This window comes from Cygnus atratus, chromosome 7 (genome assembly GCF_013377495.2).
Source record: "Cygnus atratus isolate AKBS03 ecotype Queensland, Australia chromosome 7, CAtr_DNAZoo_HiC_assembly, whole genome shotgun sequence".
NCBI lineage: Eukaryota > Metazoa > Chordata > Aves > Anseriformes > Anatidae > Cygnus > Cygnus atratus.
Genome location: NC_066368.1, coordinates 36,935,440 through 36,958,087, shown reverse-complemented (window position 1 = coordinate 36,958,087; position 22,648 = coordinate 36,935,440). Strand labels below are relative to the sequence as shown.

At 37.3% G+C, this 22,648-nt stretch overlaps 1 protein-coding gene across 6 annotated transcripts in view; it reads left to right on the top strand.

The window, feature by feature from the left end:
* The window catches only part of ADK (adenosine kinase), a 291,598-nt gene that overhangs the window by 242,815 nt on the left and 26,135 nt on the right, over positions 1–22,648 (top strand). For all 6 annotated transcript variants that reach the window (XM_035543036.2, XM_035543028.2, XM_035542992.1 and 3 more), the window contains one exon: positions 6,217–6,331. In XM_035543036.2, coding sequence (XP_035398929.1) covers positions 6,217–6,331 — 115 coding nt within the window. The remainder of the gene's footprint in view (positions 1–6,216; positions 6,332–22,648) is intronic.

Here is a 22,648-nt window from a genome sequence, read left to right as displayed (position 1 = left end):
AAAAAGAAAGGAAGTAGTGTATGAAGCCTACCCATTCTATATTTTTATTGCCCCCTTGAGCTAAAGACTTTGAATGTGCCTGGTTTAAATTCAGCTCTAATGACAAACTGCTTTTGCTGGTGTCTGCTAACTACCATCGTATTAACCTTTCCATTAGTGCTTGCTTAGAGATTCTAGCATGGTTCCTTCTGAACATCCTAAATCTGCCACATTTGATTACAGCATATCAGTAAAGTGCACAATGATTATGATCTTATCTCTTATTACTCGCTTGCTTGGCAACAACTCACACGTCAAGTTTCCTGACAGAGAAGTGTAAAATTTGATAAGTGTCCACAGTCTTGTTTTCCCATTGTGCTGTAAAGGGAAAAAAAATCACATTACTGAGAAAGTATGTTAGGAAAAACTTAAATATCTTCAACTAGTTTTTCAGTAAAAAATAAATAAATAAATAAATATAAACAGGAAAAATTTCCAGCAATTCTCAAAATCTTTTAAAATTGATTCTGCGATTTGTATGGGTTGGAATTAGATAATGTTTAAGGTCCCTTCCAACCCAAACCATTCTATGATTCTATTATTCTATGATTCTATATTGAGAAAGCATAGAAAGGTAAAGGACTAGAGTGGCCAGAGCAAAAATCAAGAGAATATTTACCGTAAAAGTATTGAAAAGTTGCTGTTACCTGAATTTGAATTGCAGCCTGGAAAGAATTTTATTTTTTAATAACAACTACAAAAATAATTTATTGGAAGTCTTTTAGCATGGAAAGTCAATTGTAACTAGCCTTTTTTTTTTTTTAATATCATCTCCATTTCTGTCTCACACTTACTTCAACAATTTGTGTGGACTATGCATCATATAAACGTGGATTGAGTTAAGTATATCTAAAACAATTTTCAAGAAAAAAAATAATACAAGCCAACTTCAGGAAACAAAGCACCTTTTTTGAAGAAATAAAATCTTGTAATTGGGAGGAGAGAACACTTCCCTGACACAAATCAATTTTTTTTTATTGTACAAGAAACATTGTTCAAAGGAATTTTTATTTTCCTGCTTCATCTTACTAAGAGCTAGTCTTCCATTGTAGTTTGCTGAAATCCGAGGTATATTTATAAAATCAATCACCATATTTGAAGACTGTTATTTCCTTCACGTTATCTCCTGACCAATGCTTCTCTGTAATAATCAAAAGCAGAACATTACTTCTGATGCAGTCTCTTCCTGGAGTGTATCAGTGGTGTCTTTTTTGTGAAGTTTGTGTTCCATGACATTTTAAAAATATTAAATAAATAGTAAATTCACTGTCTGTGAAGATAGTGCTTCATCCTAATTGCATATTGCAGTCATCTCAGTAATGCATTATAATAGTCACCATTTTTATCCAGGGCAGCTCTTGACTTGGTTCCCCATGAAGTAGTAGAATGGTTGTCAGTATATTTTAACTACGTTTCAAGTAACAGAATTGACAGGATAAGGGTTGTGAGGTTTTGTTTTTATAAAATGGTAACTTGCTGTTCATTATATGTAGGAATTTAAAAAACATAGCCCTACTTTAACATAAAACTTAGGGTTCAATTCTGACTGTAAACCCAAAATGTAAAATTAAATGTAAATGTAAAATTAAATGAATGGAGCAGAATGTATCTAAGGGGTTGGTACCAGCTGCCATGCAAAATAATTTTTTGTGTTGGAGATGGAGCTCTCATCTATAAGTACATATTGTTAGGGAACCAAATGAGAGAGTTTGGGATCTTGGGTCAAATTTAAGTCTTGAAGGCAATGAGTTCCACTGTTTCCAGTGGATTCATGCTTATTTAGTTCAGGGCTATGGTGGTCCCAGCTTTTGTATGTCTGTTCCGAGTCAAAGATTAGAAGTGCCTGACTAGCAGTTTTAGCCATGTGGTGTTTTTCACATACCTCTGCCTGAGCCTGGGATATCAGAAGTACTTTTCCTCCATGTGTATAGCCCACTTAATTCCTGTAAAGAACGCCGCATGCAAGGTTTTTCAGGTCAGCACCAACAGGCAGATCATGATTGTGTGAGATTTGCATGTCAGCTTTGTTCAATCAGATTCAAGCATACAATTAGATATATGTGAGTATCCTGTGAATCTGGGACACGTTACAGAGGCTTTAGGTCCATGAACCAGTACAGTCCTACCGTTCAGCCTTGTCTGTAGATACAGGATGCATAGCAGAGTCTCAGTAAGTGTGCAAGTATGAGTCAATGCAAAATAAATATTATTCATTAAAGCTATTTGATGATATTATGTATATACCGTACAGAAATAGGAGATGACAACATTTCATGCTGCTGCTTGACAATGAAATAAGGGACACAGTACTTTGGCAACCCTAAACTATAAATATTCACATACCACAAAATGTCACAGTTGTACCTTCTAAATACAACACAATGGTGAGGCAGAGACATACAGTGGAAAAGTTAAAGCCTCCCCAGCATTGAGGTTCCAGCTCTTCCACTATATAATCTATTTCTTATTGTCTTCCTTTGAAAATTTTCAGTTTGAAAAGTGATTTTGGCAGAAAGTGGCAAAGCTAATTCTCACAGAAGATGATATTCAGTTGAAGTCCTCACAATCAGACACAACTCCTCAAACCAGTCTATTCTGAAACTTCTACTTTTTAAAAAAATTGTTTCCAGTAATTACCTTTCTTCTGCTGTTACATGCTTATTATATATTTAATTCTTCCTGAAAACATACATGCTTTTTACTTTCTTTTACCATCTACCCTATTTCATCCTTTACCATCGTTCTTCACTAGTATTTTTCCTTAGGGCCCTCATTTCCCTCATATAAGTTCCTCTTTGTTCTTCCTTAAACTGAAGAAATCATCTTATGATCATGTTATTTTCTCCCATTATAACTTCCTTGTTTTCTTTTTTAAAATTTAAAGTGCATGTAAATAAACTACACAAATATCTTTAAGCTCTTTGATTTCTATGCCTGCTTTGCTCCACTGTAAATCTACTTAATAGTGTCATTAGCAGCCGCTTCCTCCTTAGGAAAAACTAAACACTTCTTTCCTGTTTTTCTTGGTATTTGTGACACTTTATTGTACCTTTACTTCAAGGATCTCTTAATTGTCAAGTCCTGAAGTAGTTCAGAACTTAGGTGTCTGAAGCCTACACATTGCCAGGTTGGAGGGCCATAATTCTCCATTCGTGCCCTGCCTAACAGTTTATGCCACTAGCTGATACCTTCTACACATAAATCTCCACTTAAAAAGACATTTGAAAACAAAAGAGCAGCAATTGCATTTTTTTCTCCAGCATCTTTAAGGGATTCCTTGCCTTTTGAGAATTAGGGGTAAGATGCCCCTACTCAGAGGGAGTCAAGGTTTTTCCTTTACTTCTCTAGCAGTAGAAGTTTCCCCCTGAAAGCACATGTTAAGAGTCTAAGCAGGAGGAATTAAGAAATAACACAAATGAGAGTGTAGTAACTGTATATGGAGATTAGAAGTGTGAGAAAAAATCTAGAAGAGGTAGTTAGAGACTAATAAGTAAGGGGAAAATATTTTAGTGTTTGGTAAATGTGTCTAATCGATGGGTTCACTGACTACCAGAGATCTGGGGGAGAAATTAAAGGGAGGCTAGAACTATTGCAAAAGAGCTAGATAATTTTCATTTAGAGGGATATTGATAAATATACAGCTTAGGCATATTCTCTGTACCTAATAAAAGTGGAATGCTGTCAGTGATTTTATCAACAAGATTCCTAAAAAGCAGCAAGTAAACAGGACTGGACAGTATGTGGGTTTATAGGTCTTGTTTATCTAAGCTGCTGCTGAAAAAGAAGCAACCTCTTGTTAAAATCAACAGCTGCAGTCAAAACTTCGCACTGTACCTGGCTTAAAAAATAACACTATATGCTGATTTTGGAAGATAAAAAGTTATTAATACAAATTAATTGAAACTACTCTGGTAGATGACTTGAAACCACTCTGGACAGCTTTATAAATAAACTCTATTCATTATGTAGTTGTGTTAAAAAAATGAGTTGGGATTTGTAATGAACAGGACACTAAAAAATGCAGAAGATACTGTTGTGGTTTCAGACTGTACTCAACACTAGGCACTCGCCAAATCTGCTGTCTCTCAGTATAGTAGCTTCTACGTAAGAGCAAACTAAAAAAATAGTATAGTATTATTTAACACAGATAGGAATAAAACGTGGCCCAGTAAATAAGATAGAGAATAAGTGTAGTCTTTCTTACTTTTCCTACTGTTTAAAAAATAAAAGAAAATATTATACGTGATGGCAAGAAATAGGTTTACATATAACAAATTTAATTTATGTGGAACTTACTGACTCCAGATAAATTTGAGAAAAAAAGCTTACCACAGAGCATTATAAAAGGATTTGATGCTTATACAAATAACAGGAATACCGATATTTAGATGAGATTGAAGACTAAATAAGAAGTTGAAATCCTTGTGTTTCAAATCATAGGGCAACTAAAATATGAGAATAGGAAGGATAATGTTCTAATGACAAGTTGTGCTGTTACTGGGTTTTTTGCATCAAATAAAACATTTCAAACTTGTTGCTGTCAAAGACATTGGATGGATTTGTGGTTTGGTTCACTATTCCAAGTTCTCTGTTCCTAGCTACATGCACTGTGGTGTACAGACAAAGTCCCTTTAAAGCAAAGATTCTTGAAATTTTTGCAGCTTATCCTAACTTCAGCAAATTGGGGATGTTCTGTGCCCCATTGAATACAGCTTCTACCCTTTCCTTCCTTACATCTCAGTGGTGCAAACAGAGAGCTAGTGAGCACATGGCGTATTCACAGAATCACAGAATCGTCTAGGTTGGAAGAGACCTCCAAGATCATCTAGTCCAACCTCTGTCCTAACGCTAACAAAACCTCCACTAAACCATATCACAGCTTTCCAACCACTCATCTCCCAGCCTGTAGCGCTGCTTGGGGTTGTTGCGCCCCAGGTGCAGGACCCGGCACTTGGCCTTGTTGAACTTCATACAGTTGACCTCAGCCCATCGGTCCAGCCTATCCAGATCCTCCTGCAGAGCCTTCCTTCCCTCGAGCAGATCGACACACGCACCTAACTTGGTGTCATCTGCAAACTTACTGAGGGTGCACTCGATCCCCTCATCCAGGCCATCGATAAAGATATTAAAGAGGACCGGCCCCACCACTGAGCCCTGGGGGACTCCACTAGTAACCGGCCTCCAACTGGATTTGACTCCATTCACCACAACTCTTTGGGCCTGGCCATCCAGCCACTTTTTAACCCAGCAAAGCGTACGCCAGTCCAAGCCGCGAGCAGCCAGTTTCTTGAGGAGAATGTTGTGGGAAACGGTGTCAAAAGCCTTACTGAAGTCAAGGTAGATCACATCCACAGCCTTCCCCTCATCCACCAGGCGCGTCACTTGGTCATAGAAGGAGATCAAGTTCGTCAAGCAGGACCTACCTTTCATAAACCCATGCTGACTGGGCCTGATCGCCTGGTTGCCCTTCAAGTGCCGCGTGACGACATTCAAGATAATCTGCTCCATGAGCTTCCCTGGCACTGAGGTCAAACTAACAGGCCTATAGTTCCCCGGGTCTACCCTCCGGCCCTTCTTGTAGATGGAATTTTCTTGTAGATGGAATATTCAGATGGAATTTTTCTTGTAGATGGAATATTCACCTGGGCTCCACACCTTTGAAGGTGCTGCAGGGTACCGTGGGTTTACTTGTTGAGATCAGTTGTTGCAGGGAAGTTCAAGAAACAGTGTTTGTAATCCTGCTAAAATCAAAGGGATTATGCTACTATAAAACCTGGCTAAACAGGATGAAACTCAGGCTCAGAGTTTATCCAAAGTATTCTCTTACCAATTTTATTTTTAATTTTATGATAGGTAAGGTTAGAATCCAGTCAGCAGCAAAGAAACCCACTAATTGCTCATTAGGAAATGCTCTGTAATTCCTTTGTTAGCTTTGCAGATTTGCAGCAATTGGAATAGCTGAACTATCATTATTGAGATTAAAAACACTGGTCTCATAGTACTACATAAACCCTTAGGAGAATGAAGTATTCCTCCTTTTAAAAATCTTTCTCTGCAGACAATAAAGTCTGTTTTATACCTAGCCGTAAGAAAACAAATTTTTGATCTGCTAATACAGTTCTAATCTTTCACTGCTCTAATATGCTGGTTACAAGAATTTTCTCTCTTTATTAATAGACTGAAGACATTAAAGAGATAGCCCGGAAGACACAAGCCCTGCCAAAGGTGAACACTAAAAGGCAACGAATTGTAGTCTTTACCCAGGGGAAAGATGACACTGTAATGGCTACAGGTATATTTTTCAAATCTTTTCTCTCAGTAAATATTCTAGTTAACCAATTGCAAGTTCTGGTTTTAGAAATTACAGCTGTTAAATGGTAGGCATAGCGTTTGCCTTTTGATGTTAATGTTTCTCATCTCTGTTATGTTTTAATTGTTTTAAGATTCTGAATTCAAGAAGTTAGTATTTCATAGGAATGCCTGAGAATTTAGTTTTGAACATCTGAAGTTCTTTTTTATAACATAGATCTAAAATATTGATCCAGTTGGTTTTGCTCAGATTTTATGACTTGAGATTTTATCTGTGTAGCCATCTTTGCTGCAAACAAGAACACACTATGCCTGCTGAGAACAGCTGTGCAACAGTATAGTATATTTAAACATTTGTGAAAAGGAGGAAGTGAAATCCAGTACTAAGTGAATTTCCAGTCTTTCTTGCTTTGAGCAGAAAGTCTCACTTCAAGCTTTTCTCAGCCGTCTGCTCTTCTATTCTCAAAGGAATACATGGGAAAAAGGTGTTCTAGCAGGGATACGAGTAGTTTGTGCTGTCTAAATTGATGATGTACGACACACAGATTTAAGCATTATAAACATGACTAGCCTGCCTTTTGACAGTCTCTTTAATTTTGCCCACCTATGCTTCTAGACTAAATAAAGCTATTAAAAACATGTGCTGTGGCAAGCCATTTTAGTCATTCATTCCTGCACAAGATAAGTTATTAGTCAGGGCTGAATTCCTCCTTTGGAAATCAAGTGAAGTCGAGGAAGCTTTGCACCTGAGGGACCAGTGCTTACTCATATGATATTTGCCTCAAAATCAGGATTTGCTTCAGCCTGTGTGTGCAGGGCTAGGCACTAAGTAGGTATGTCACTGCTATATAGATCATTCTTATTAGCAGTTTGAATGATTTCTCCAATAGTTCGCTCCTTCCTGTATTTTGTTAGCTACAGACTGATTTAAAGGAAATAGCAGTCACTGAGAGTTGTGTATGTGTATCTCACTGAATAATGATGAAAGTGCTGCTTCCAGAAAGTTACTGCATTATGTGAATGGCCCATATGGAGGCACTCCACTGGAGTATTGTACAGTTGGCTGAGAAATAGCAGTGTAAAAATGTTTTTATACATGAGCTAGTAATAATGCTAGTAAACCTGAATCTTATGTGTAACCCTCCTGTGCTCTTATTTAATTTTCACTGTGTACTTATTTTATTCTTCAAACTGGAGTTGTTAACAAATCCATTAATCCCTTCTTTGATATTTTTACAACTGGGAGCTTATATGAGGACTGACACTTGCTAATCTTAGCTGTTTGTTCGCTATGAAATGAACTTAAATTAGAGAATGCACTTTATATGCATGATAAATGCAAGATGGATAGAGAGTGTATGCAATGGTGTCAGCTACAAAAGCAAACATGATAAATGTTAAGGCAGTTTTGAGCCGTGGGATAAGCTATTCAGTGCACAAGCGTAGCTGAATCTCTTTGCTATGTTGTTATTCATGGCAGCCAAATAAATGTCAATAATAAAAGAGAATTAAAGATTTTCATTTCCCAGAGGCAGTCCTCTAATACAGTTTGATCTTTCATTTCATTTGTAATTCATTCCCATGTCAGGATGCAATCATTCGCCAGGCTCTGTGTGTCATGTTAAGTCATTTAATAATGATTAAGAACATAAAAATATTTGGCCTGTGGGGCAATTCTCAAAAGAGGTACCAATTTGTTATTGTTTTCCCCCTTTTTCCTTCCTTTGGTGTGGATCATCCTTTTCCCACCTCTTCACATTAAAATAATAATGAAAGGAAGAAAATGTGTCCCTTAATTTAGTATATGATGATACAATAGAAAGGCATAGAGTACTGCTAACACACTTATTTCAACACTAATTAGGTCTAGTTGTGCTTTGAAACCTGCAGTGGAAAGTGTTAAAATGTTTCTAAATGATTTTTGGAAGAATTGCTGTATTTAGGAGTAGTTACCTGCATAGAACTCATTTTCTCTTTGTAATGCACAGAAGAAGAGTAGGTTTTAGAAAAAGCAGTCTATGTATGGTTGTTTATCCTGCCTTTCTGAGGAAACAATGTATTGTCAGAGAGTTTGTGCCTAGATCAGTACTTGCAAAGTCATGGATTTCAGCAATGGATTTGGACCTTCCACGCAAGTCAATAGTGATAACAAGAACATGGTTCCAGGGTGTTTATTAGCTGAAAGATGTTTCTGTCACTAGTGACTTGACTCAACCAGAGAGGATCAGTATCCAGACAAAAGACTCTGATTTTTCTTTCTTCCCTTCCACTGCTGCCATTAACCATTCTTCATCAGCTGTTGGCAGATCACATATTCTGGTGTTCTCAGTTTATGTCCACTGAAAGAGTGCAGGATGGAGCTGGAGCTTACAGGTGTGAGAGTGAAAGATGCCAAGGTGAATTTGGCCCTTTGTGGGTTTTGTACCTTTTCTTCTCTTCCCCTTCTGCATTTTCCCCACGGAAAGCACTCTGCTGTCTGACAGCAACTGAGCCTTGGGAGTAAAAGTGAATGCCTTGGACTGGACTGCTCTCTACGGAGAGACACATGGACAGCCACCTCCCCGTTCTTGCCCAGCCCCAGCGTATGCATGGGCACAATGAGAAAGACAACACTGTGGCTGTAAGAGCTTCCTTAAACAGAGGTCTGTGTCCTCAGTCAAAAAAAAGCTCTGCTTACTGTCCTAGACAAGGCAGCCATGCGGCTAAGCTGAGAGTGTCTGTGTTACAAGAGGAAGAGTGTTCCTCTTTGGTGGGTTACGTGTAGGCCGAATGGTAGATCAGGAAATGGAAATAAGGAGGGGATACACTTTGGTTCAGGTCTGGCTGGAAGGAGAGAAAATGAGGTGAATAAAAGGGATTGTTCCAGGTTACTTGTTCATTCATGAAAGGACACAGAATTATATGTGTTGGTAAACGAGATGTAGAATTTTATTGTATTTTTGGTGGGATGAAGAAGACCAAATACAGCTGCTCATTACATGTGCAGAGGACTGACTGTGGAGACAGTTGTTGATTCTTGGACATCCCAGAGAACAGAAGTATCAACAGGTATTTGAGGAGTAGAGCATAGGACAGGAAGGTGCAGATTGTTACCAAAAGAAAAGAGTGACCAAAAAGTTCAGAGAATATATCTCTGATAGACTGAGATAGCTAAAAAGTCTACTTCCTCCAGCGATCTGTCCCAGCCCTACGGCAAGGATGTTTAATCAGTTTGTGAATTGCTGCAGTTTAACCCAACATTGTTTAATGCCTACAAAAACTAGTGGTGGCTCACCTCAAAGAGACCATGAACTGTGGCCACTCAGGCACTGATTGACAAACAACTTAGAGGTCCATGCAGCTGGAGCAGATCATGAAAATGGTGAGAAGCAATAACTGCATCAGCCATTCCAGTCTAAGCCATTCCCATTTGTCGGTCCAAATTCCTAATCTGTCTGAATTATTTGTGTTTTCAGAGGAAAAAATTCTTTCTCTATCATGGAGCACATTGGGTCTTCCCACTGTCTGTTCGTATCTCCTCCATCACAGTACTCCAGCCCCAAGGCTCCTTTCCTCTCCCTTTCCTTCCTGTTCTCAGTCAGTAGGAATAATTGCAAGGAAAAGGCAAGCTCAAATTCAAGCTGAGTGTGATCAGTATGTTTTATAGGGAAGGAAAGGAGTGTTTAGGATTGGCACACGGGAGCTATTGCAGATGAAATGTTGACTAAATTAACTGTCAGCTTCTAATAAGACTCCATGGAGCATGTTATCATTGTCTGAAGTTCTCCTATTCGTGTCATTTGGGTGCATTTTCCTCTGATGTCAAATTTTATCTTTTACTGAAGAACTTGAAGGCACTGGAGTTTCTTAGTGAGCCTAAGAATTACCATTGACAAATTTTTTTTCAAAAATGTGTCTCCGTAATGATTGAATTTTGACAAAACTCTTGAAAAAAAGTAACCTGAGAGAGGCACCTGTGATGATACATTTTAGTACAGAGCATTATGGTATGGTTTAGTAACTGAAAAGTCAAATCTATGGGCTTGATTGCCTGGGAAAGTTTATTTGAGGAACAGCATTGGTTAAATTCTTGTGTGGATGGTCCTTGGCTGTAGTGGGAATTACTTGGCTATCAACACTTGGGTCCCACTAACGCAACCTTGTTCATCATATTCCTCTTCCCAGGTCTGAGATTCTGTATTTAACTTCAGGTTTCCAGCTTGGTGGGATACATTCATTCCATGTTTCAACACTTTTTTCTGTAACCATGAAAAAATACGTATGCAGGGAAAGGGGGGAAGGGTTAATGACCACATCCAATCTCTTGATTTTAGCAGCTGGGGCTTTTAATAAACACACCAAAAATCACAAACTCTGGCAACAACATATATGTCATATCTATGTGTGTGCTATAACATTTGTCAGAATTAAATGCTGTGAAAACTATCCTTTTTACAGAGTTGCTCATAACGTTTTTAAACAAATTACTTTTAGTCAGATACATTTTATGACTGGTCTTGGCCCAAAGGGAAGTCTTTGGAAAGTCTGAGCAAAATCAGTTCAGCAATGGAAAAACATACTTTTATATTGAAATATTTGCATAATTCAAAAACAGCTGAAGCTACAAACTTTAAACTTGGTTTGTTTTATAGCTTTAATAGTGAAAAGAAAAACAGTCCAAATTTAAAGAAAATCACTTCAGCATTTTTCAAGTTATGAATGATGAAATCTGGCATGTTCAGGCGTGAACGTAGAATTTTCCATTCTTTTTTCCCCCAATGTTTTCAAGACCACCTTTGTTAAGGGCACGTTTGTAATAAGCTCGCTTGTCAGAATATGCAGTAAAGAAATGAAATTGTTAAGGATTCAAGCATTAAAACCTAACTAAAACGAGTTAGGGTTTTACCGAATTAATGACACCGCTTACATCTTCAATTTGTGGGATACGTGACTTGAGAATTTTTCAGGAAATGTATTAGCTTTGCAGTGAATGTGGTAGAATGAGAAAGGTACCCCTTAAAAATCTCTTAGTGCACCTCACACATAGTACATACTGAAATTTCTGAATTCCTATTTGCTACTACTACTTGATAATTAATCTATTTGATAAATTACACAGCATGTGCAATATGGCCAAATTAATACGTGGCTATAAAACTCGCAACATTACCAAATTTTAGAGCCCACTACAAAGCTTTTGATGTTGGAGTAGTACTAGGCATTGGCCTCTACCTGTTATCTGAAACAGGATACCAAGCTAAATGGATGTTGGTTTAATCCAGTACAACCAGTCTCAAGGTAATATATGCACATATATTCATAAATTAAAAGTTTATATGGGTTTGGATAAAACCAAAACTTGATCTAAATGAAAATAACAACAGAAGCATGGAGGAGAGTGTGTTTTTATGAATGATGAAACTTCTTGTACTTAGTAAGGGTATGTTAGATCTTGAAGGAGAATTTTTAAACCATTTTGTTTAGAAGAGTTGCTAGAGCTTTTAAGTGCCATTCTTACATCATGATGGTGTGATGCTCCATGCGTTTTGGGGGAATAAAAACAAGCATATAATCTAGTCGAAACAGAGGTCAGTAGGTTTTCTTTGTCAGGTTGTGCTGCAATCATAGACCAGCATGTTACCTTGTAAGCTTATCTCTAAAACACAGAAGTATTTATTACTATTGACACTGCTGACATTTTATGTTGGGCCTGTTTGCAGTTCCTCTTTCTGTAAATTACTGGGTATTGTATGTTGTCCTCTAAGCAAGAAAAAGTGTGTTTTTTTCCTTAGTTCTCATATCTTTCATGCTCAGCCTTCCAGACAGGAAAAATCCTGACATGCTCTTTTTATCAGACACCCTTCCTACGTGTTTACGCAAACAAAAGTCGTGTCTTGGGCCTGCAGCTGGGTTATATTACAATGCATGCTCTTTTTCACAGGATTACACACTTTCACTATTCCCTGTCCTGTGATATTCACAAATGTAAAGAAAAATTTAAATACAAAAAATGGATTTAGGAAAAATGGAAATTTTGGTCTGCTAATGGCAGAACAAATGAGCCAGAAAGCCCAGTAGAATTATTTTTAGTTTAGTTGTGACTTAGGAAACCACAAAACCTAAATTAATAATGAATGTTTGTTGCTAGGGATTAATGAATAGCAAAGCTGGTAATACCTTTTGTAACTGAGACCATTCATGATTTCATGCTGTGTGGGAGAGGAGGTCTGAGGATTTTATTAGACAGCTGAAACACATTATTAAAATCAAAGTTCCTGGATACCAGTATCTTAACTGGACTTAAAAGTGTATCAACAATTACATCTCAAAGAATGCATATACCTATGTATATATATATGTAAATATATATATGTATGTAAGTAACGTGTGAGTGTGTGTGTTTCAGTAATTTCTCATGGATTTAAAGAATAAAATATCTTGCCTAGTCTAACCTGGTAACACAGCAGTTTAGCCCAGCAACTGAGAAGAAAGTTAATCACTAGTAATAATGAATTTTCAAGGCAAAACTGTACCTTTCATTAAACATAGCCTGAATTTCAGGTGCTATAATGAATTTGCGTTCTGGCATTCCAAGGAAAAATTACTTCTTTAAGCTGTGAAAAATATGTGTTTGTTGAAGGGCAATAAATATGGGCCCCCATTCCTTTCCTTAGGACTTGGACTTATTAGGACTTGGACTTAGGACTATTTCCTCTTACACAGAAGAATTTCTATATTTGTTTCTAAAATACAAATACATAGATCTAGAAAGTCAATTTTTGTACCATAAGTCTAAAAGGAATTCTTGGAGGCATGACTGTTAATACACAACTCCAGTGGTTGTGTAACAGAAATTAAGTGATGTTGGCCTTATAGAGTGGAAAAGGGGGAGCAGGACATGGTTGGACCTAAGGTCTACCTAAGCTAGTATCTGCAACAACGTATAGTAGTAGGTGCTTATAAAAACAGAAAAAATATGTAGTGATACCTCCACGTTACGCTCTCCTAGCTTCCAGCAATCCGTAGTTTGTGACTTTCTGAATCATACAATGAGTGTCAAAGACACTGAGTTGTGAAGAAGTACCTCCCGCTATTTGTTTGAATTCAGCCATTTAAGAATGTCACTGGCTGTCTCCTGCATCTTGCGTTGCAGTGGTCAGCCGTAGGAGACAAGGAAAAAGGAGACTATAGTATCTATGAACTATATTGGATTAAATTATTGTGGAGCTCCACTCCAAGTCATATTGTGTTTTGAACTTCCATCTGGCAACTACAGAGACTGTGGTTCCCAAGGTGGAAGGAAAGTTGCTTCAGGATCAGCCGGTAACATCGTAGAATTGTCTGCAAACCAAACAGCAAAGAAAGAAGGGATAGAGACATCAGTATATTATCAAAAGGGAAATGATCTTTTTGACATCTTGTATTTTGAAAACCAAGTTTTATCATATAATTATATTAAAGGAATGGTGAGACAGCAAAATCAATCATTCAGTACTTAGGAAGCACTGGAACTAATGACAGCCTTCCAAATTGAGTTTGTGCTTCTCAGTGGATGTGTAATTCATGCAACTTTGTTGAGGTTATGGCCCTGTTTTCTGAAAATGCCACCTACCTCTCTGTGTGTACACCAAACATGAAATTCTGGTGACTTCTAGTTTTTCAGCTACTACTATTGCAGCTACAATGATAAGAAAATCCAAAACTGTGGTATCTTATTTTATATCAAATAATTATGCTATAAACTTTTCATTAAGTTTTTGCTTTGTTTCAAGTTCAGTGTTTTCCTTTTCTGTACACACATTCTGTGCTGCTGAAATATCCAGTGTTGTTTGCTCTCCATTTCTCCTTTAAAACACATGGTTTAACAAACTGAAATCTGAAACCTGTGGTTTAAAGGGTTGCAGTGCATAGGCTTCTCCCCTCCCAACACTTGGGTTCAAATCATACTAATAGGGTAGCTATTTTATGAAAACAGTCAGACAGTAAATTTTTGCAATTCTTTCAACTACCAATAGTTTTTAAGAAATAGATTTTCTCTTTGCGCTGATTTGGTGAGATTATTTTTTTCATTGGAAGAAATTAAATGTATGCCTTGTTCAGCAGGTTTCATAATAGATCAATAATTTGTTGGCTTAACTTTTTTGTTTTTTCCTGTGGAGATATGGGAAGATCAATGTCTGTAGTGCCCTAGGTCATGATCAATACTTTTAATAAAACTACCTTTTTTTCTTTTCCTTTTTCTTTATTTATTTTTTTTCCTTTGTACAGTTTTGCTTTTATTAATGAGCTTTTCCTTTAGTTTCAGACCATTAATGGTTTTCAGATAATATCATACTGCCCAAGGTCAAGGCCAGTGTGAACTTATAGCTCTACTTATCAGTGATTAAATCTATTGGATGGGCTTAGATGTGTTAGAAGACATAAGAGTTGGAAGCACTGCTTTGTAGAGACTCAAAGCTAAAAGAAAACAAAAACTCAACCTTTTGGGAGGATGATACATTGAGGCTTTTTTTCACTTCCCTTTTAAACAAATAACAGTTGTCTATGTATGGATCTTATATTGGCCTTAACATCACAAATAACTACTGTCGCCTTGACTGCTTCTCAGTTAAAGTTATTAAATGCTCCATATTGAGTTTTATAACATTATATTGCTCATTTTGGAAGATGAGTTTGAAATAAGATAACATATCTTTTGTTCATTGCTGAAATTCCGGATGGGAAGCTAGTAACTTATCAAAGTATGTGTTATCAGCTGGAGTTCTTGCAGAGAATATGATACTATTGTCTCTGGGGCTCAGCCCAGTTGCTTTTGAAATCAATGGAAAGATCTCATTAACTTCATTGGATATTGATTATAGCCATGGAGAACTTAAAACACTCATGAATATGAATGGTTTATACAGATCCATGTGTCTTTTTTTGTGCTGTACCTTGTCTGCAAGCTCTTGATTCAATTTTTGTAGTCTACCTAGAGGTTATACAAAAAAAAGAACTGTATGTATACCGAGAGATTTGATAACACGTTTTAGCTTAAGGTATCTTCTTTGCTGTCTGTTACAAATGAGGTGCATAAAAAACTGGACCCTTTGACCACTGGCAGCTAGGCAAAATATCTTTTGCAGAAGATCTTTTTTCCATTATTTTTGCAGTTTTAGCCTTTCTTCTTATTATTATTATTAGGCAGTAGTTCACTTCATAGCAAATCATCAGAGAGGAGTTTGAACAGCAGAATCTCCACTCAGAAGGTGCCCTACAGACTCTGATAGCCTATCATCTTTAATTTAGAGATTTTATTTCCCATCTTGTGATTATAGTTGAATGAACATTGTAGAAAAGTTGAAATTGTAGCTATCTGTGTCATGCTTTTGCCATAAGTGATGGAACTTACGTTTTCAAGACTCTAATCTTCACCAGCTCAAATAGTCACTATAAAATAATTGCACAGAATGGAAAGAGAGTAAAATGTGGTTATGTATGGTGACCCTGGAAGAAAATTAACTGCTGGAACTGACCCTTTGATTAGAAGTTTCTCTGCTGTAGCATCCAGTCTCAGGTAATAGAAGTCGTGGTAAATAGGTGGCTGAATGAAATACAAATTCTTATCTCCAGGAGAGAGAGAGCAGAGATGCTGGCTAGTGGAAAAAGTGGACAAGAGGGTTGGGGGGTGAGTTAGAATGGGTCCTGCTTTGGGGATTTAGTATGCATTTTGTGTAAGGCCAGAGCTAACACTGGAGGTGGGGTGAGGGAGAGGAGTAAATTGGAGTTCTCCAAAACGGTTACCTGTCTAAAAGCGGATTTGTGAGGTTTTATGATCAGTTTGGCTTGGTTATTTCCACAGTAGGTTTTACAGGTAAAGCAAAGTGGGAATGGTTCAAATACCATATCTGAAAAATAAGCTGTGCACCTTACTCATATACCAGTGACCTGACCTTGACACATCTGAGCATAATATAGGTTAGGAAGTAGCAGTTTAGATATAAATCCACAAATACCACAAAAATAAAGTTTATGTATTTGATCCTATTTGAATCAAAGTAGGCTCCAGCTTACTTTTGCCAGAGCTATTTTCTTTGTTATGAATAAAAAAATCAGTAAAATAAGCAGACCTGACTTAAAGTATGTAAAGACAGCAGATTTAGTAAATAAGGCAAACATGCATTATTTGTACATTGTTAGGCTTTGGCTATACCGACAGAATGATATAATAATGTTTGTTTAAAAAGAGTACATACAGTCTTCAGAAACCAGATTTAAAGTTTGGAAGGTGACTTCCACTGATTTTGTTTGCTGTACTCTGCTACCCTGTGCCCCCCCGCCCCTTCCTTTGTAATCCATCCTGATTCCTCTCCCTGCCACAGTGATTAGCAGTCAAAACTAAATCAGAGAGGAGTCTGTGGAACCAAATATTTATATCCCTTGTAATCTGACACTGTGATATTGTACTGTGAACCTGAAAAGATGCCAGGCCATGCATTGTGGCTAATAGCGATTGATCACGAATAAAACTGCAGAGCTTTATTCCAAATTGTTGGCTTTCTAAATTTGATAAGTACATTTCCTGATAGAATATAAAAGTGCAATAAACTACGCATGCCATCTCTTTCCTCCCCACCTGTCCAATTGCAGAATGCTGTTTGTACAGTATATTGTTGCTGCTGACATCTGAGTGAGAATTTTAGGAGCAGTTGGCTATCAAATGATGGCAAATTTAAAGGTTATGCAAATTATGCCAGTACAGCCCAGCTTGTTTCAGACCTCTTTTCTCTATTATCATATCAATTGAGTCAGCTCATAGTAGACAAAGCAAGGTTATGGGAACCACCTAGAGCATCATGCACCATTAAACATCAATGCAGCATACATGAACATCTGCAACAATGATCTTATTAACAGAGTGTATAACGGAAGGCAATAAACAGCTTTCTTAGTCACTTAATTGTAAAAAATTTAATAACCTAATACTTGCATTATTTATCAACAGCAAGTTGTTCAAAAATATTATGCAATTGTGGTGGATTAGATTGCACTACCTATTGCACATTGTAAATTACCACAGAAATATGAAAATCCTTTTGTGAGCAGTTAAATGCTGTATTTAGTATAGTGCTAATGCAATTTTCTTTTAATCTCTGGCACATCATGGGATATAAGTATCTGTCGTTTGGGGTGACATTTTTATATTTGGCTAAAACCAAATATTAAAAATAAATAAATAAAGAGTGTTTATGAATTTCCTGCTTACCTTGACAGCGTAAACAATTAAAAAAATCAAGATCATTTTGAAAAGTAGAATACAAAAACTATAAAGTGGTCTTTGTATCCGCAATCAAAACACTTGCTTAGAGAAACAAAGCAAAGCATGTTAGATTTTCATACTGCAAATGTATGGTGTGTCAGCTTCTGGACAGTCACCAGTCTGATCTAGAAGATGAGAGCATGTGAAGCTGTGATATTTGATTCCCAGTGCCTCCTCCAAGACCCGTTTTTGGTTACCAGAAAACTGGGGGCCTGAGGTGAGAGCTGTGGGAGAAAAGCACCACTCTTCCAGCTTAGCCTGCATGTGCAAAAATGTACAGACATTTAATTATCTAAGAAATGATTTGTAGCTAATATAGGGCGAAAATAAGCTCCTTCATTTTGGGCCAAATTCTCATTCTAGACTTGCATAATACTGAAAGAGTTCCATTAAAAACAGTGGAGTTGCTGTTTTTAACTGGTGTTTTTAAGAGCAGAATGTTTCCCCACTGAGATTAGAACAAATCTCAGCCTACACTATGGTGGCATCTTCTAATAGATCTAAAACCTGCAAAAGCCTGAGAAAATTCATTTAGTAAGCAAGTTTCATTCTTCAAAAATAAATAAGTAGTCTAGGGAGATCTTAATTAAAGGCAATAGAGAATTTACAAATACAGCATGAGAAGAAAAAAAAATTGTAAAAATTCTAGATCAGAGCTCCGAGTTAAAAGGATGAAAAATACAAATTTCTACATCTACCTTGAATATTTAAAGGCAGTTTAAATTTATAAAATTCCTGTGGCATATCTACCTCAACAATGTCCAACTAGCATCCAGTTAATTAAAAAAAAAAAAGGAGAAATATATTTATACATTAACTTATTTTTAGTAATGTTTGAAAGGAAGGCTCTCTTTCATTTTGATGGACTGATTGTATTTATGAAACATAAATATAAATTTTCTCAGAGGAAAAAACTCCTTCAGAACTGCTCTGTAGTGACCTAATGCTCACTCCTTCTCTTTTCAGTCTTACTGATGCTCAAGTAAAATAGAAATGCCTTGGGCCTATTTCTGCCTCCACTGACGACCCATGCTTCTCAGATTATCATGTAGCATAAACAAAGCTGTCATGTAACATGGCATTTATTTAAACGATGTGATTTCTGTGTTCACCGCTGTGAAGCTGAGGTATAGCTAAGAAAGCCTGCAAGTTTTGACAGGTGTGTTTGCCCCGTTAGGGCAATATGCTTAATGTATAAAAAAATGTGAGGCATAATACAGTGGTTGTCCTGCTCAAAATCAAATTGTAATGCGTTTTTCTACAGCTTGTTTTAGTCAATGTCTTGATAAGCTTTTTGATCAGATTATAGATCAATATTTGTGAAAATTCTCCCATAGGACAGTGTTTTGATGGTCCAGTTGTGCAGTAATTGCGAGTATGTCTGTAGAACGGCATGAAATGGAGTACAAACGTATGTGCTTTCTTGCTAGCACGTGGGTCAGTGCAAGCAGAAAGTGAAGTACATGGTCTGCTTTCTTAGCTGAAGGATACTTCATTTTTGCACAGCCCATGGAGCCAAGTTTCAGAAGGTTGAAGAATGTGTGTGAGCTAGAACATGGGTCAACGTAACTTGGGCATACATATGTGATGTATTCTGTGCATTAGACATTGAAAATTGAAATTCCATCTGTCGTCATTTGTACTTGTTTTCACTACCTGAGCTACCTGCTTGTGGATGGAAATAGAGATTTGTTTATATCTTCCATTCCCATATGTAGCTTAAAGAGTAGTATTTCTTTAGATGGTTTGTTTGTTGGTTTTTTTTTTTTGTTTGTGTTTTTTTTGTTTGTTTTGTTTGTTTGTTTTGTTTTTTTAATTTTAATGATGAAGTAGGGTGTACACCAGTCAAGCCAAATCATGTAGGATTTGCAGGGTGGGAGCAGAGGTCAACATTTGTTGATATCCAAGGCCAGATCTGTTTTTGTGCCACACTGCACTTTCACTGGGGTGGCTGGACTGATTGTGCTGGAGCTATACCGACATGCAGCCATCGTTACGCCAAGGGGACCTGTTCTCATTGGAGGCTAGGGTCACACCATTCACGGATTTCGGTTATTGTAACCCATCTCCTTCTTCAGGACTGATTTTGATCTGAGCTTTTCCTTGTAATTTCATAGTGTTCAATCAGTGAAACAGTTACAGAAGTTCTGAGTTTTCCTTATTTTGGGTGTCTGTGAGTTGACACTCTTTGCTTTTCCTGAGTCTTCAACCCCTTTCCTTTTGCAGAGATCACAGGAAAATGATGCAGTTCTGAGCACTGCCTTACGTCTTCAGCAGCTGCAGAGTTAGAGGAGTGCATTTTCTGGCAGTTCAGTGGGCGCAGTTTCAACTCCCTCTGAAGTGTGTGCCTAGCGGGCAAATGGCAGTACTCGTGTGCTCAGAAAGGCTTCCTCAACAGAGTTCATTGCCATTCTAAACTTTAAACATTGTGACGCATGCCAGAAAAATTCATCAGGTTGTTCTTTAGGGCAGTTTTTCCATATATGTATGTATGCATTTCCTTATTTAATATTAGCACCAATCTGAAGCAAAACTGTAGTGTTTTCTGTTGACCTCCACTCATTCCCCCATCTTTTACATGCAGTCATAGTGTTTTGTTTACTTGTGCAAACAAAGAATTGTTCAATATGAGAACTAAAACAGAACGTCAACTCACGGCATTGGCAGTGATGGTACAGGCAATATCAAAAGCTAAGTGGATCCCATTACCTATATAAAGTAAACAAAACACATTCGGGCCTATAAAAGCTATTCATGAGTACTGGTTGACACAGTTACTTTTTGTACAATTATAACTAGATACAGTTCTGGGTCTGATCTCATGCAGGTATAAATAATAATAGTTTCACAGAATAGAATTGTTTGGATCGGAAGGGACCTTAAAGATCATCGTTTCCAAGGAGCGGTGCTGAAATGACAGGAGTGCAGACCTTGTCACATGTAGGTTCAGTGGCTATATGCTGAGTGCAAGAATACTGTTGAATTTTACATCATTGCTAATAGTTGATGTATATGAATTCCTCTGGAGAAACCTTCTTTCCCCTATTAACTCCAATCCTATGAATCACACATAAATGCTGTGAATATGACTTCTGAATAAAAATACTCATGACTAAATGGGACAATGCATGTGTCTGGGCAGAGGAATAAAGGGAAGACAAGTCTCACTGAGCATCTTTGGATTAACTTTTACCTCCTTAGAGAGAGAGAGAAAATGGGGTCTGCATACCATCATTCATGCTATAGATACCTATAGGATCATGAGTAGAGCAGTAGAAAATACAAAATCTTTGGCATATTCCTTCTCTGTTTGTACTGCAAATGCATTGCCTCTGAGGGACGGTTCTTTGCATCCTGGCTCCCATAGGTATATGTACTTACTTACTTTTGCCTAGCAAGCTGCAAGAATTGTAGCCTAATTGCTCTATTTGGGCATTTTATTACGGAAATAAATTTGTATTTATATTAATTTTATCATACAGTATACATATAAATGCTTTATAAATGACAACTACTCTCTGACTTGTTTTGAGTAACGTTCATAATAGCAGTAAAGGCCTAACTTCTTCACTATTCCTTGTTATAAAGTTTTCTTGGCTACATGCTGAATTTATTCGAATACAGTATCATTCATTGTGTATTATTAAAATACTTGATTAGAAAGATCTGAAAGCATGTGGCTGACTTACATTTTTCTTGTTACAGTATTTAACTCCACTGACTTGCACAAACAAATTCCTTATTTTTCTGACAAGCCCTTCATAGCTACAGCACCAGGCAGAACAATGCACAGAAATAGATGGAGGAGAGGGAGATGCTGGCATGCAAAACAAGGCAAACTTACCCGGCACACAGAAAGTGCCAGGGGGCCCGTAGCGCTCACACAGTACAGCTATCTGAAAGTCCCAGCCTGAAAATGCAGGATCTCATTCTGTTTGCCTTGAAGTGACAGGTTGAATCAACACAGCCAGGTTTGAAATACATCACTATTGGACGTCGTAAGGATTTCTAAGTAAGGGTTCAGTGCCCACACCCTGGCCCATGTTGCCTTACCACTGTGGACAGAGCTGTGCTAACAGTGATGGGAGAATTACAGTGTCTATTTGATTTACATATCAAGTGTGGTATCTCTATGTGAAATAAAGCAACAGCAGTTGTAGTTTCTACTGTAGAAAAAGAAACAGGAGAAAATATTATGCTGCTAATTTTAAAAGATGCATTTAATGTGCTGAAGAAGGTACAGAGGCTTAGAGCCTGCAGGCTTCTGGTTTTACCTTCTGGAGCGAGGTAAGAGCTCAGAATCGGCCAGACTGACATGGGTTTGTTCCAAATACTTTTCTCATTACTTCTTACCTTATAGCTGTCCAGAGACGTTTATAGGTTTTGAGCTTAGGTTTCTATGTTCTGTTAAGTTCTTCCTGTCCTTTTTTTTTTTTTTCCTTTTTATCTGTTTTTGGCCCCCGATCTAAAGAAAATGAGAGAGGATGGGGGTGGGAAGGAGATGGGACAGCATTCTGTTTCACAGTTGTTCCTTTTCTTTTTTACAAGTTAAAGCTTACAAAAGAAACATGAATGTTTCTCCATCTTGTAAGCATCTGTACTCCTACTATCAGCCCTTGGATCAAAAGCTTATTTGAGGAAATAGCTAGACATTTTTGTATGTATTTTAGAACTCCCTTCTTACTTTTATTTTAATACAAAATTATGGACACTCCAACATGTTGCCCATAAGAGTTCTGTTACAGGTAATTAAATGTAAGTTTACACATTTAATCTACTTTTAAGAGCAAGAGAGACTGGTAAATGACACAGTTAAGGAAAGTACTCAACCTAATTGGATGTAATGATTGCTTGCTGGTGATTATTACTGTACTAAGAGTAGACGTGTAGTCTGTGATTCTGATTTGGTTTAAAGACAGACCTGTAATATTTGCAGCTATCATCAGAATTCGATTGTTTCAGTTAACGTCATGAAAAAGGTTTGTGTTCAGCTGGGAGGTTAAATGTACCAGGATGGTGGGA